This window comes from Oratosquilla oratoria, chromosome 9 (assembly GCF_046742065.1).
Source record: "Oratosquilla oratoria isolate Oo_2021 chromosome 9, ASM4674206v1, whole genome shotgun sequence".
In the NCBI taxonomy this organism is placed as follows: Eukaryota; Metazoa; Arthropoda; class Malacostraca; order Stomatopoda; family Squillidae; genus Oratosquilla; species Oratosquilla oratoria.
In genome coordinates, this window is record NC_134785.1 from 9856107 (window position 1) to 9869788 (window position 13682).

At 36.2% G+C, this 13682-nt stretch overlaps 1 protein-coding gene across 7 annotated transcripts in view; it reads right to left on the reverse strand.

Annotated features, from left to right (window-relative positions):
• Positions 1–13682, reverse strand: part of LOC143028181 (MPN domain-containing protein-like) — a 30522-nt gene that overhangs the window by 8940 nt on the left and 7900 nt on the right. For 4 of the 7 annotated variants that reach the window (XM_076189938.1, XM_076189934.1, XM_076189940.1 and 1 more), the window contains 4 exons: positions 10269–10359; positions 4212–4302; positions 3473–3645; positions 599–728 (listed from right to left, as the gene is read on the reverse strand). In XM_076189938.1, the coding sequence (XP_076046053.1) occupies positions 599–728; positions 3473–3645; positions 4212–4302; positions 10269–10359 (485 nt within the window). The remainder of the gene's footprint in view (positions 1–598; positions 729–3472; positions 3646–4211; positions 4303–10268; positions 10360–13682) is intronic. The other 3 variants (XM_076189935.1, XM_076189937.1, XM_076189936.1) reach the window with 3 other exon arrangements.

A 13682-nucleotide genomic window follows, 5' to 3' on the forward strand; every position in this document is an offset into this window, starting at 1 on the left:
TTATATGAAGGGTTTACTGTATACCAAAGGTTTCTTCCCCCTTTTTAAGGGAAGTAGTCAAGTCAAAGGTACACACCCACTCCCCCTACCCATTCCCTCACATCTTTGCTCCTCATAGACAAAGGGTAATCCTTGTTTCCTGCCCACTGCCTGGGTCAGAAGCAATACAGCATAACACAGCACATCCACAGCAAGGCCACTTCACTTACACAGCAAAAAAAAAAAGAAAAAAAAAAAAACTCCCTCTCTGTCCCCTTACAAATTAGAGAAGCTGGGGAGAAATCGCTTTGGGCTGAGTCAAAATATCATCCACACACAACCACTCCCTACTCCACCATCACCCACCCTCTCCCTTTCTTGCTCGACAGACATAGAAAAGAGAGAGGACGGGGAGAATATACCTTCAGGCTGCATCAAAATTTTATTATCCATACTCAGCCATTCTCCATTCACCCCTATCCCCTGCCTTCTCCCTTCCCTGCTCAACAGACACTCCCCTCTTGTCAAGAACTTTGGCCTAAATCATGAGAGCAGAGCTAAGAAAAGAAGGGGGTGTATCACAGAGTACTATATGCAGAGGAACAAAAACCAATCCTACCATCCTAGAAGTGAAAGGTTGAGTCTGTCCATCTGAGCAAAGAGCGCCTGTTCCACAGCCTGTCCCTTCTCTGCATCACCCAGGCGACAGCGCATAGGCAGAGCATGCGATACGATAAGATCTGAAACATCTGAACATTAGTCAACATGGTCAACCTCTCAAGCTTACTTCATCTTGGACTATGCAAATAGTTTCACTACGCATGAAAGAACTACTCTACTTAAGGAAGCATGATCAGGGTTAAAAATGAAGATCAGGACCATATTCTAACCAACATCAGATACACTAGTTCTTGGAGTTAATTCACTGCACATTTACTTATTCACATCAGTATGGTCTGAACTGGCCATTCTCCCTAAAAGGCCATTTGGTATATATAATAAAAAATATTTATTGACACTAACATCAGAGACTGATTATTCATATCCACATTTCCAGGAGTACAAAACTTAATAAACATCTCAAGAAAATTTAGCAGTACATACCTATAGAAAATTAAATTGGCTGGGGATTGTAGAATGTTAAACAGGCTTATAAACCCAGTATAGGATAGCCTATAGCACCATGGGATTAATAAGTTATACAGTATATTTCATTGCAATAAATTCTATCCAAATAAAATTTAAATATATACAAGTGAATACAGTACAACCACTCCTCGTTTAACGACCTACTCAGTTAACGACAACACGGAGTTACGATGGGCTTTATGACGGACCAATATTCGTTTAACGTAAATCTCCCGAAGTTACGACGTCGTTTACAATAATCAAGTTGGCTGAGGCAAATTTGTATGATGTTATAAATGAACTTGTACGGTGGATATTAGCTGTGAGGTAAAGTGTTCTGAAGCTTAGGTCTACATTACCATCCTGCAAGCTGCAAAAACTACCTGGAGTACAGTATATACCGGTATTGGTAAATTTTTAGTTTCGACCATGGGCGCAATATAGCAATAGAAAATTAATTATTAATTTTGTAAATTATAATGTATCAATGTAATATGCAATTTTGTGAGCGGAAATAAAAAACAAAAAAGTGCTAAAACAGATTTCGTAAGTAACGAAGTCATGTCGGACGAATGATACACCATGTTTGTTATGATAGATGCCGACGTCGAAGAAATGAAAGGATGATAGATTCGTCTAACCTAACCTGTGTTTAATAAATCATTACCTGCAAATTAAATGTCATCCGGCTCGTCCTCGTTGTCGTCGTCGTGAGAGACGTTGGCGGGCTTTTCAACCACTCTCTCAGCTTGCAGGGTATACAAAGTTCTTGCAGCTTGAAGGAATGCATGTATCTCCGCACCATAACATTCCTTCAAGAAAATATACCTGGCGAGGTAGTCGGAAGTACCGAGGCCGTCAATTAACAGACGACAAGATGGCGTCCCGATCCTATGCTACCGACTTCGTTCATTAGCATATTTGCTTGTAGCAAGGTATTTTTTACTTTCATTTCCGCCCACAAAATTGCATATTATGTTGATACATTTTAATTTACAAAATTAATAATTAATTTTCTATTGCTATATTGCGCCCATGGTCGAAACTAAAAAAATACCCTGGTATTTAATATGGAATGTCAGCATATGCGGATTTGGTCATATACGGTAATTTCAGGAACCTAACCACGGTAAATAAACAGTAAATAAAGCTTTAATGTACTGTATAAAAGAGGGAAAATACACGAAAATAAAGATACATGTATTGCTGGACATTGTACATACAGTACATGTACGTATATGTATACACTTTCGCTTAACGACCAATTCGGTTAACAGTGGCGCGCTGGTCCCAATTGTCGTCGTTAAACGAGGAGTGGTTGTATTATACATTATTTGAATACTTGAGCACCATCATAAATCACATCTTCTTAGAAAAGAATTTCCAGCAGCATTCTTATGACTGAGCAGTTGAGACAATGTTTCCCTTGCAATATGCTTATTGTAAACTCGTAATTTCCACAGTAACTTTATATGTATCCAAACATACATATGTACTTGTTCATATCTCAGTTAATGTTCAGACAGGGATAACAATGAAACTCAATTAATGAAACATCAAACATAAAACATTTCCAGCAAAAACCTGAAGATGGACAGTATTTACAATCACACTTCTAAGCTTTCTTTATAAGTTTTCAAAAAATATGCCCTTATTCTGCTGGGTGCTTCTATGTTACAATTTGTAGTCCAAAAAAATGGTGTTTGTTTTATCAAAAGCATGCCTTATACAAATGATACATTTTGATCTACAAAAAAGAAAAGAATACTAAGATCTGCAAGTCCCCCATTATATACACGTTCCAATTATGTGAACTTATATAGGTGACAAAACTATTTCTGTCAATTCCCCATTTTATGCATAAAATTTTTGGTTTGCAAGTGTATGGTGGAATGTGCAGCATCGTACACTTGTTTCATGCTGTGTCAGTTGGGTCTGTCAGCTGATGAACTGCTGCATGAAAATGTGAATAAATTATTGCTGTGTACCTACAAACTTGACTCAAATTTTCCCAATAAGATAAATATTTACTTTATCTGAATTCACATTATGCAACAGTTTTCCAGAATGTACTCTTTGGATATTTGGAGGGACTAATGCTTAGGGTGTTTAAAGTGTATAATTATCCCTTTTCAAGGTGATCGCTACAGTCACAACATATATCTATTTCTTTTAGCTGTCTAGATTTCATAGAAAATTCATTCATGTTTCTAAACTACATTAACCCTTTTTCCTAAACTTTTGAATACTTTTTCATGATTAAGTTAAACAATGACCACATTAAATACTTCAGACCACAGAAGAACAAAATTCCGCATTGTGTGGAAACCAGACAACTAAATGAAATCATGAAGTCAAAACTTACTGTGATTGTTGACATCCCACTGCCCTGCTAGATAACCCACTACTTCTGAGGTGGATAAATGTGCATGAATGTCCATAACAGCAGCTGCAGATGAAGACATGGTGATGTTAAATGGCTGCATGCGTCCCAGGGATTGGAATGACGTCAGCTCCACCATGGTGTTCATGTCACTGCAGTAGTATCAAACATTTGCACTTAGGCACCACTTCTAATGTCTTTACCAAATGCTCACCTTGATATTCAAGTCATTATTGTTATAAAACTGCTTGCTATAAATACTCATGTAGAAGGTAACCTCATTTGTAAGATAATCCTTGCTTATTTGTCCATGGAATGGTCAATTTATCATAAGCCTCATGTAGTCCAGTTCATGAAGGTACAGGAACAAGAAATTAGGATAAAAAGGCACAATATTTTATGATAAAGCAGGGATGCCATTTTGTGGGAATTTTCCACAAACTTGTAGGAGAAATTTGCTCACATGGGATGTTTTGTGAGCAAATCATATGTTGCAATGAACTTATTTATGTATATAATAATTCCTTTTTTTGTGGGAAAAAATGTGGAAATCCAGATTTCCTTGTGGGAATTTTGTGAAAAAATCTCACTCATTTGTGGGAACTGGCATAGATCACAGTTGCAACACTGGATAAAGTGTTCATGGAATGTTGCAAGGTAAGATAAAGAAATAAATTTCATCACAAAAATTGACACTGGTTCAGATAGCTAAGACACTTACTGGTTAGGATGTCTGTTCCCAATGAGTTCAAACTCGACAATCTCTTGTTCATGATGGGCATCACTCTCACTGTCTGACAAGTCATCCTCATCTGCAAATAAACCAAAATAATTTTAAGTCATGCAAGATTATGACTAAAGTGTTGAAATTAATGTATTCTCACCATATGCAATCAAACAGAATGTGTAATATTCTAATAAGTGAATGTCTCATTATAAAACTTATTAATGGCAACATAATCACAAGCCCACAACTTTGAGCAGCTCTAAATACAGTAGGAGAATCATTACATCTAACTTAAGCAGCTGGCATCATCAGGCAACTCAAGAATAAATAGTCGATTCCAGCAAGTTCAGCCAAAATGAGGAAGAAGGCAGTACTGAGCAGATTATCTTGATACTACAAACACAAGGCAAGGCAATCCATTCATAAATGCATTCAAGTTCTAAGAGATAGAAAGATAATTTTTCATCACATACACGGTATGATAAAATTATGCATAATTTTCCTCCCTTAACATTGAAGGGCTATACACTTATTTTTGGTGACCCCCTACCAAAAATGGTGACAGCTGGTGTTAGTGTTTGAAGGAAAAAATATTTACATCAGCTAAGGAGGGCAGATTATTCCGACATCAACTTTCCCATCTATTAGTCCAAAACACTAGAGCAAATCCAGGACCGTACATATGCCCTCCATTTAGCAGGCCTATATCATACATTTGAACACAAATACAATGCTACAGATGTTAAAACTGAAAAAAATTCTTTAACTAATCTTATGACCTCAAAACTATATCCTTCTAACTGATGTCCATGCCAATCCAGAGCACAATATCCACGCTGCAAAACAATGCTAGACTCTTCTGATAAACATCACCAGTACAAAAATCAAACACCAAGAACTTCAAGTCCTCCTAAAATGTGTATACAGACTGCATACAAAAAACAAAAGAAACAAAACTATGCTCACAGTCTATACTTACTTGTTTCATTCTCTATACAACAATCACATTATCCAAGACAGCATCAAGGGCGTCTCATAACATTACCTCCTTTGTCACTGACATGGTGCCAAGGAGATGAATAATAGAGCCTGCCAGCAAACTGAACAAAAGAGTAATTTCTACCCAGTGAGGGAGGGTCAATTATGACAATTTTAATTGTTTTTCACAATTGAAGGAAGCCAAAGAAATTAATCAAAATGTGATGGAAGCCTGATTGAAAAGATAACTAACATCTTATATGGAAGGCACAGGGAGATGGGGGGGGAGAGGGGGATGGTTAAATTTTTTGTCTTTAGGATGGTCTTAGTTTTTCCCATCCCCCAAAAGAGCAGGGCTCCTCATTGAGATATTTTCTGTTGTTCCCAAGTATACTGTAGTTGAATATATATATATACACAGTAATCCTTCATTACAATGCATTGCAATATATTGGATGCCACTGTAGTTATCTTCAATTGGGAGCATACACCAGGGGGTGTATTGTTTCAATCACACACCGCCTCCAATCCCCATGGTCTCTAAGCAAGTTCCCATACAGTCACCCTTCCCACTCCAAACAACTCACGACAATTTCAATAACTTGTCCTAGCCACGAGTTCTGCGGGCATCCTCTTTGGCTCCTCCATCTAGAGTTGTCTCAGGTGGAGACTGTAGTGCAATACTACAATGTCCAGTCAAAAATATAAGCTACAATTTGGATTCAAAATTCAACTGTTTTTTTTAATCATACATGGGGTTTTATACATTTCTTATTATCCAATCATGATATATCAGTTCAGTTATAATATTTTTTGTCTGATAATATCTGTTGCCCTGAGTTTCACTGACAGAAAAGTTAGTATTGGAATGTAGTGTTGTGTGACAATATCCCGAGCAAAAAATAAAAGCTAAAGATTGGATCCAAAATTTGATGGCTCTAGAATCTCTTCATAATCATCCAAAGGGTATTATAATTTTCTATCATCCTATCATGATGTATCAATTCAATTAAAATAGTTTTGGTTTGATAATAATTGCTGCCCTGTGTTTCAGTGACGGGAACCTTGCAGGCCCATAGCAGCGGACAATGGTCCTAGGGTCCTCCCACAGATCTCCATGGGAAAAGATGTCAGACTGTTGTCCGTGTTGCATTAGTGTGAGTTTATTTCTGTGTCAGTGACTAACAGGAGGAGGAGGAGGAGGAGCAGGTGGATGAGGCAGAGGAGGAAGAAGAAGGGGAGAAGGGTAGCAGTTACTGGCTGTCTGTTCTCCTTATGTTAAAAAGTGGAGGAAATGGTTGAAGATGTTTGAGAGAGACCTTGGTGTTGGTCCAGAATTTGAGTATAAACTTTCTGGTGCTGTGTCTCCAGATGAAAGTGAGTGTACTAATAGGTTTTCAAGATGTATGATTGGGAGATGGATCTCTTTGACATCCAGAACTACCGCTAATGGGTGATAATGATTGTTGCCTAGAGTTTCGATGACTGGAAACCCACAGACCCATGACAGGCACCTATCTTTAGTCCCTTTTGGTTTGATATCTACACTAAGTACTGACTTGGTGACCTGTATTTACCTAGCTGTATTATATGGGGAGGGGAGCTATGCTCATAGTGACCCATCTTTGTATCTCGCAACATTTAATTTGTTCTTAAATTCTTGTATGGTGTTTGCACACACTATTGTTTCATCCAATTTGTTCCAGACATCCACCACTTGGTGGAAAACTGTTTTTTCTTAGATCTCTTCTATAACTATCCTTTTTGATTTTTTTTTTCATGTCCCCTTGTTTTTCTTTTATCCCACTTTAATAAGTCTTCCCTGTCAAGGACTTCCATGCCTTTCATGATTTTGTAAATGGCCAATAGATTGCCTCTTTCTCCTCTTTGTTCCAGGGTGAAGGGGACTGTTTGCAAAAATCATTATCATTAACCACACCAATTCACCAGTTACTTCATCCACTGTTTTACTTACTGTCTTCACATTCATGCCATCAGCTAAAAGCACCTTATCTTTCTTTCCCAGCCTCACCTCCTTTTCATCAAAGTTTAAAAATTCTCCTCCACATTTCTTTCCTTCTTATGTTCCTAACTCACATATTCTGACTATCACTACCTTCTCTACAATTATCTACATTCCTGCCCACACAATTTTTTTTCACATACTTTTAAAAAATATTTATATTTTCCCTAAGGACTGTAGTAAGAATTTGTACAAATCTATTCTGAAAGCTGATAACTTAGAACCACCTTCATTATCTATAGATCTGTTACCTTTAATATGTTGATAAATGGTAATCATATTTCCTAGCTCCTTTATACTTTCCCATGTTACTTTCTTTAATGTTTTCAATGTCTCTTGAATGGTAACCTTTACTGGACAGGAGTTCATCTCATGACTGCTGTTTGGAACTTCTCTAATGATGTTACTTTGGTGACTGTGTGGAACATATTAAAATATTTGTGTATTTACCTAATTACAATGCATAGGAAATGTGATACATTTGTGGGGTTCCATCTCTCTGCCTCCACTGATTAAATTTCAGTTTAAATCAATTGTTATCTTTTGATTGGGCACTGTCTGTGATAAACTAGCATAAGCAGATGACATAAACATATGTCCAGAAAACCTTAGAAGCGAGGAGATGTAACTCATAGAATTATACAGAGCTGGAAAAATTGGGTTGGGTTTCAAATTATTGAGGAGCAGAGGAGACTGAAGTAATGAATTCATTATGAATGTTGGCCATTAAAGGCAAAATCAACAACTCTTGAGAGAGTTTCATCCTTCAAATACCTTGGATCCATCACCACAATAGATATGGTAGATGAAGAGATACAAAATAAGAATGTATTTGGGTCTAGATACTAACAGGCAACACAGTCTATATCAAACTCCAGGTTAATTGATAGAAAAATCAAACTAAAGTTCTTGCCTAGTTATATTGCCCATCATAACATAGGGTGCAGAAATGTGAGCCCTAGGAAACTAGTATGGCGACTGATTGTTTTTGAAAATGGCATCTTACGCCAAATTTAAGGCCCAATCCTAGTTGAAAATACAGTGGAGGATGAAGACACCACCATTAACTTCGCTAAGCTGTTCAAAATCTCACTGACCATACATGACCACTGGGAAGATCTAGGAACCTGTGATCGGACAATATTAAGCATGACATGGTGATGCTCAGACACAAGACAGAATCAGCTGAAGAGGGCTTGTGAAGGACCACCAGGTTCTAGAACCAGCAGTCTGTTTCCTCATCTTGCCTATTTCACATATTGATGTACTTGTGTGAAAAATTGTATTTCTTTATATCCTTCCAGTGCCTTGCCCTTTTCAGTATCTTTCCATGACTAAATGTGCCTCTCCCATTCCAAATTAAAAGATCTTTTTCTGCCAATTTGGTTTACCTTTCATTGATCTGCAAACTGCAACTATGTCACCTCTCTTTCTCTCTCTCTCTTCTTTTGATGAGGGTAGTTGAAAACCAGCAACAATGATTTATGTGAGATAACAGTAAAATTATCATAACATCATGGAACATGAAATAGTTCTCAGATAATTATCTTTGTACCAGGATTGACAAGTGTTGAAAAAATTACCACCTCATTATTCTAAATACTAATGCCTTGACTAAAACAACTGAAATAAATCTGCATTTCCAATTCTAAACTGAGAAACTGACTACTACTGATTTACTTGACTAGAAATGCATTACAATAAAAATGACTCAGTGTGAAAGTTGTATCTACAGGTCCTAGCCTCCCGACAGGGGGGGAAAGTGTGACGTTAAACCATATCATCATCATCATATATATATATATATATATATTTTTTTATAAATTAAACTGGCATAAGCTGAAATTCCAACAATGAACATGAGCTATCTGTACCTGGCTGGAAATGTTCCTAACTGACTTAGTCACCATACTGTACTTGTTTTAAGCTGTAGACTTGACTTAACTCCCAAGTATATTGGACTCTAAAAATTATAATTTTCATATTTTTTTGTCAAAAAACTAAACCATGGATTGACAATTACTCATTCATATATTGAAAAATTTGGTTAATGAATGGGGCTCTGGAATGAATTATGTTTGTACATATACCCAACTGTACATCAAATATGTGGCCATATTATAGCATATATCCAGTAGCAAACACATATTTCTTCTGATGTGAAAAAGAAATGAAAGTATTGGAAATTTTGTTGAGAAAATTACTATTTATGCTTAGGTGTGTTGGAATCCATAAGAAACAATTTGATTGATAAGCTCTATCAAAAAGATGTCCTCTACACATTTTGCAACAACAATCTTCTACCTCAAACTATCCTTCAAGAATATCCTTACAAATAGGCTCCATTTTGTGGATTCAACTCATTCATAGATATATTAACATCTGTAAACAGAACAAAACCTATGTGCAACTTTTCTTCTTCATACCTAAAGACATACTATCTGGATCTAGTCAAGGTTGTGAATTATGGTTGCAAATACCTGCATCTAGTATCAATAGTACTAAACAAACATCACTAATTAGGCATCTCTAAAAGACACTAAATTTTGTACTTATGATTTAAATAAAGAAAGGTTGAGATGCAAACATCACACTAAATTGAATACAAGATCAACCATCCTAGCATGCGTAATAAATTGGATATGTGTATGATTTAAAACACATATAATTAATGCTATTGGTCTATAAACATACAAGAATTTACTTCCTTGACATAGTCACAATGTCAAGCCTTTCTAAAGGATAAAGGTTTCCTTTTTAATTTCCTTAAAAATAAGTGACAACAAATCAGACAGTATGGCAGGGTCAGGTTTGTAACTACTTAACAGTATAATAAAATGCGTTCTTCTAAAGAATTCATCAATATTAAATTCCCATTTAGCTTTCCAGTTGCTTCTACCTTAATATCATCAATTTATATTTCCTTATAAATATTTGATGCTATAAACACTGAAAGCATAAAACCATGCAAAAAACCATGCAATTTCATATACATTACTGATATGGCTACTCTTGACTGACAGTGATAGAGGTAATATAAATTAACATACCCATCTCTTCCCCTTCTTTTTCAAATTCTATCCGCTTCTGCCTATACCAATTACTCTTGTACTCATCCAGTTTCCTGCCTCTGTAGCGCACCTATAGGATAATTCCAATTACATCACCACTATTGATAGGGTTCACATAGATTTTGATATTCATAAATCATCTTATGTTTTCAAATCTATTGTATTTTTTCTTGCATGGTAATATGGGTTGTCTTTACTATTCAAAGCTAGCTATTCAAATATTGAAGTAGATTTGTATTTTCAAGAACAAGCGTCTGTATTGTTAGTGACACCAAATTTTGGATTAAAATAATGTGATTCATGTAGCATCTACCGGATGGAAACAGTTTTCACTGTTATCATTTGCATCTCATGCATGTAATCAAATTTTATTTCCTGTGCTGTTCAAAATATATAGCTGCTATGTACACATGGTCACTGATTAGAGCTGATTTTTCATATGAATCTAAATACTTGTATATTTATGTGCTGTGTTCAGAATAATAACTAGATTTCTCTTGGAAGAATCTTTGGACTCTTGTTTGTGTTGTATTAGTGTGAAATAGTTTTTATGTTGCTAGTTTTTAGTGATAGGAAGAGGGGAATAGACACTGGTTGTCAGCTCCCCTTATGTGATAAGGTGGAGTTAATACAATTGAAGATGGTATGAGAGAGATCTTGAGTTTGATCCCATGACTGAGTGTCAAGCCCACACCTCCAGCAGGAGGAGAGGGTGTTGATGGGTTTTGAAGATGAGCCACTGGAGACAATTCTCTGACCATAACTTGCATGTATCCTCAGAGTCCCAAATCATAAAGGAATGTGAGTAAAAAGATGCAAAAAGAAGTGGAAAATACTTGTATAGTACAGGTACCACACTATTTATCCAGCAAGTTGAAATAGATTCCTCAATTATCTAGTTTCCTGAACTGGGGCTTATATACACTTTAAATATGAAAAAGAAGAACAAAGTTGAGTTTAACATATACAAATTAATACACTTCTACAACAAGGTTTGTTTGATCTTCATCTTAAAGTTCTTAAACTGCTGTATATTATATATATATGATAAAAATTAGATGAAGAAAAATAGGGAATGAAAATGCTTTTTTCAGTATACTGTGTACAAAATGCTTCCTATTAAGTTTTATTTGAGTCTTTCTACTGATGTGCAATGGCCTTGAAAAATAAAACACTGTAGCCAAACAGTAACCTACTCTGATGACCACAAGATTCAAAACTAGCTGGTTTAAAAAAGTAGCAAGTTTTCTGGGAATTTTGGTTTCCCAAGAGCTAAATAAATGGTCTGGTACCTGAAGAAAAAGAAAAGAAAAAATACACACTTGACTTTCTAGTAAAGTAATTAGCACTGAGGACTTGTGAAAGTGCAGACCCGAAATTAGTCCTTATTCATGGGATGAAAGATTCACCAACACTACAAGATGTTAGTGTCTCCCTTGAGCAAGAGACGGTGTGTGTGTGTGTGTGTATATAATTACCTAATTGTAGTACACAGGAAAGGAGCAATGCTCATTGGCTCCTACTCTCCAATTTTACAATACCTAACCTCAAATTCAGGTACAGTTCCAACTCAATCTATACCCTTTATTTTCAATCATTATATTTACAAGTTGAATTCATCTATTGCTTCAGTTTGGACTACATAATCATCTGAGCTATTCCAAGTATTTATGCATCTATAGAAAACTGTATTTCTTCATATTCTTTAGACATGTAGGCTTTCTTAATTTGTTCCCATGACCTCTTAAAGCCCTCCCATCTTTAATCAAGAGATCTCTTCTGTCAATGTAATCTATCCTCTTTAGTGCTCTGAATACTATAATATCACCTTTTCCTCTTTGATCTGTCAAAGTTGGCAGCCCCAGTACTTTTCGTCTTTCTTCATATGGTTTACCTGCCAGTTTGATTGCTGCCTTTTGTATTCTCTCAATCTTACTTATATCCTGCGTGTATGTGTATTTACCTAGTTGTATCTTACAGGAAAGGGAGCTACACTCATGGTGTCCTGTCTTTGTATCTCGCAGTGTATAGTTTGCTCTTAAATTCATGTGTATGTGTGTTATGAGTGGAGTCTCAGAGGGCTCTGCTCTTGGGTCATTTCTATTCAAAATATGATTCAATAACATGGACAATATACTTTATTAATTTGCTAGTGATAATAAGTTGTGTGGAAGAGCAAATGATAAATCATTTGAATATTCAAAAATGTTTTGATACAGTGGAGTAATAGTCTGAAAAGTGGCCAATGAAAACTAACCAAAGTGAATGTAAAGTTAAACACATTAATAAAAAAACAGCCAATGTATAGCTACAAGTTCTTTGGAAAAGCTAACCAAACTGGAGTGTGAAGAGGATTTTTGTAATTCTAAATAACAACCTCAATTCATCGAGGTATTGTATTTCTGTCTTGGTGAAATCAGATTCTTGTCCTGGTAGCATATATATATATATATATATATATATATATATATATATTCATTTATTTCAAGAGTAACTACCAGCAACAAACTATATAGATTGTAAGTCCACTCACATCTGGAATATGTTGCTTTAATATGATCCTCAACTCCCACTGAAAACACTGAAAGATTGGAAAGGGTAAAGTCCCAAAGGTCTTCAGACTGGGCCTGGGATCTCTCTTTACCAATGTCACCTGTATTTCCTCTGCACTTAAAAACAAAAGAGACCTGACAACAGGTGACTGCTCCCCTCCTTCTATCACTTCTATCAGTTTCTGCCTATAACACAGGCCTAAGTCCAAGGTTTCTCCCGAGAAAAATTTATGGAAGGGCCTGAGGAGCACTGTTACCTGCTATAGGAAACTTGAGGCAACAATTGATTGATTTATAACTCAGACTACAGTCTAAAGTTTCTTCTCAGACAGATCTATGGGATAACTTCAGGACCATTGGCAGCTACTGTGGGGCTGTGAGTTTCCAATCAGTAAAACTCAAAGCAACAATTATTACTGTACTTGGGATCATGTACTTTCCTGTTTTTCACCAGAATAAGGTTGTCCTGCATGAAGGACATCATAAAATAATCTCCCTTTTGCTCATCTTCAAACACTGTCAACTTCCTCATTTTGATTTGGAGGAGCTAACACTAAGTCTTCATAGTGGGCCAACTCCATTCGCATTTCCTCCATCAACAAAAAGAGAGCTGACACCTAGTAACTGTTCCCCTCCTACTACTTTCAGCTGGTGACAGCTACCGTGGGGCTGCAGATTTTTCCAGTCAGCAAAACTCGAGGCAACAATCTACTGATCTTCCAGGTGGCACACAGAATAATAAACTCTACAAAAAAATGTTTTTTACACAAATGTCCACAAACTCTTTATGTACTGGGTCACATTATCTTTTTATTTTGGCTGCTACCAATTTGTTTCTTTC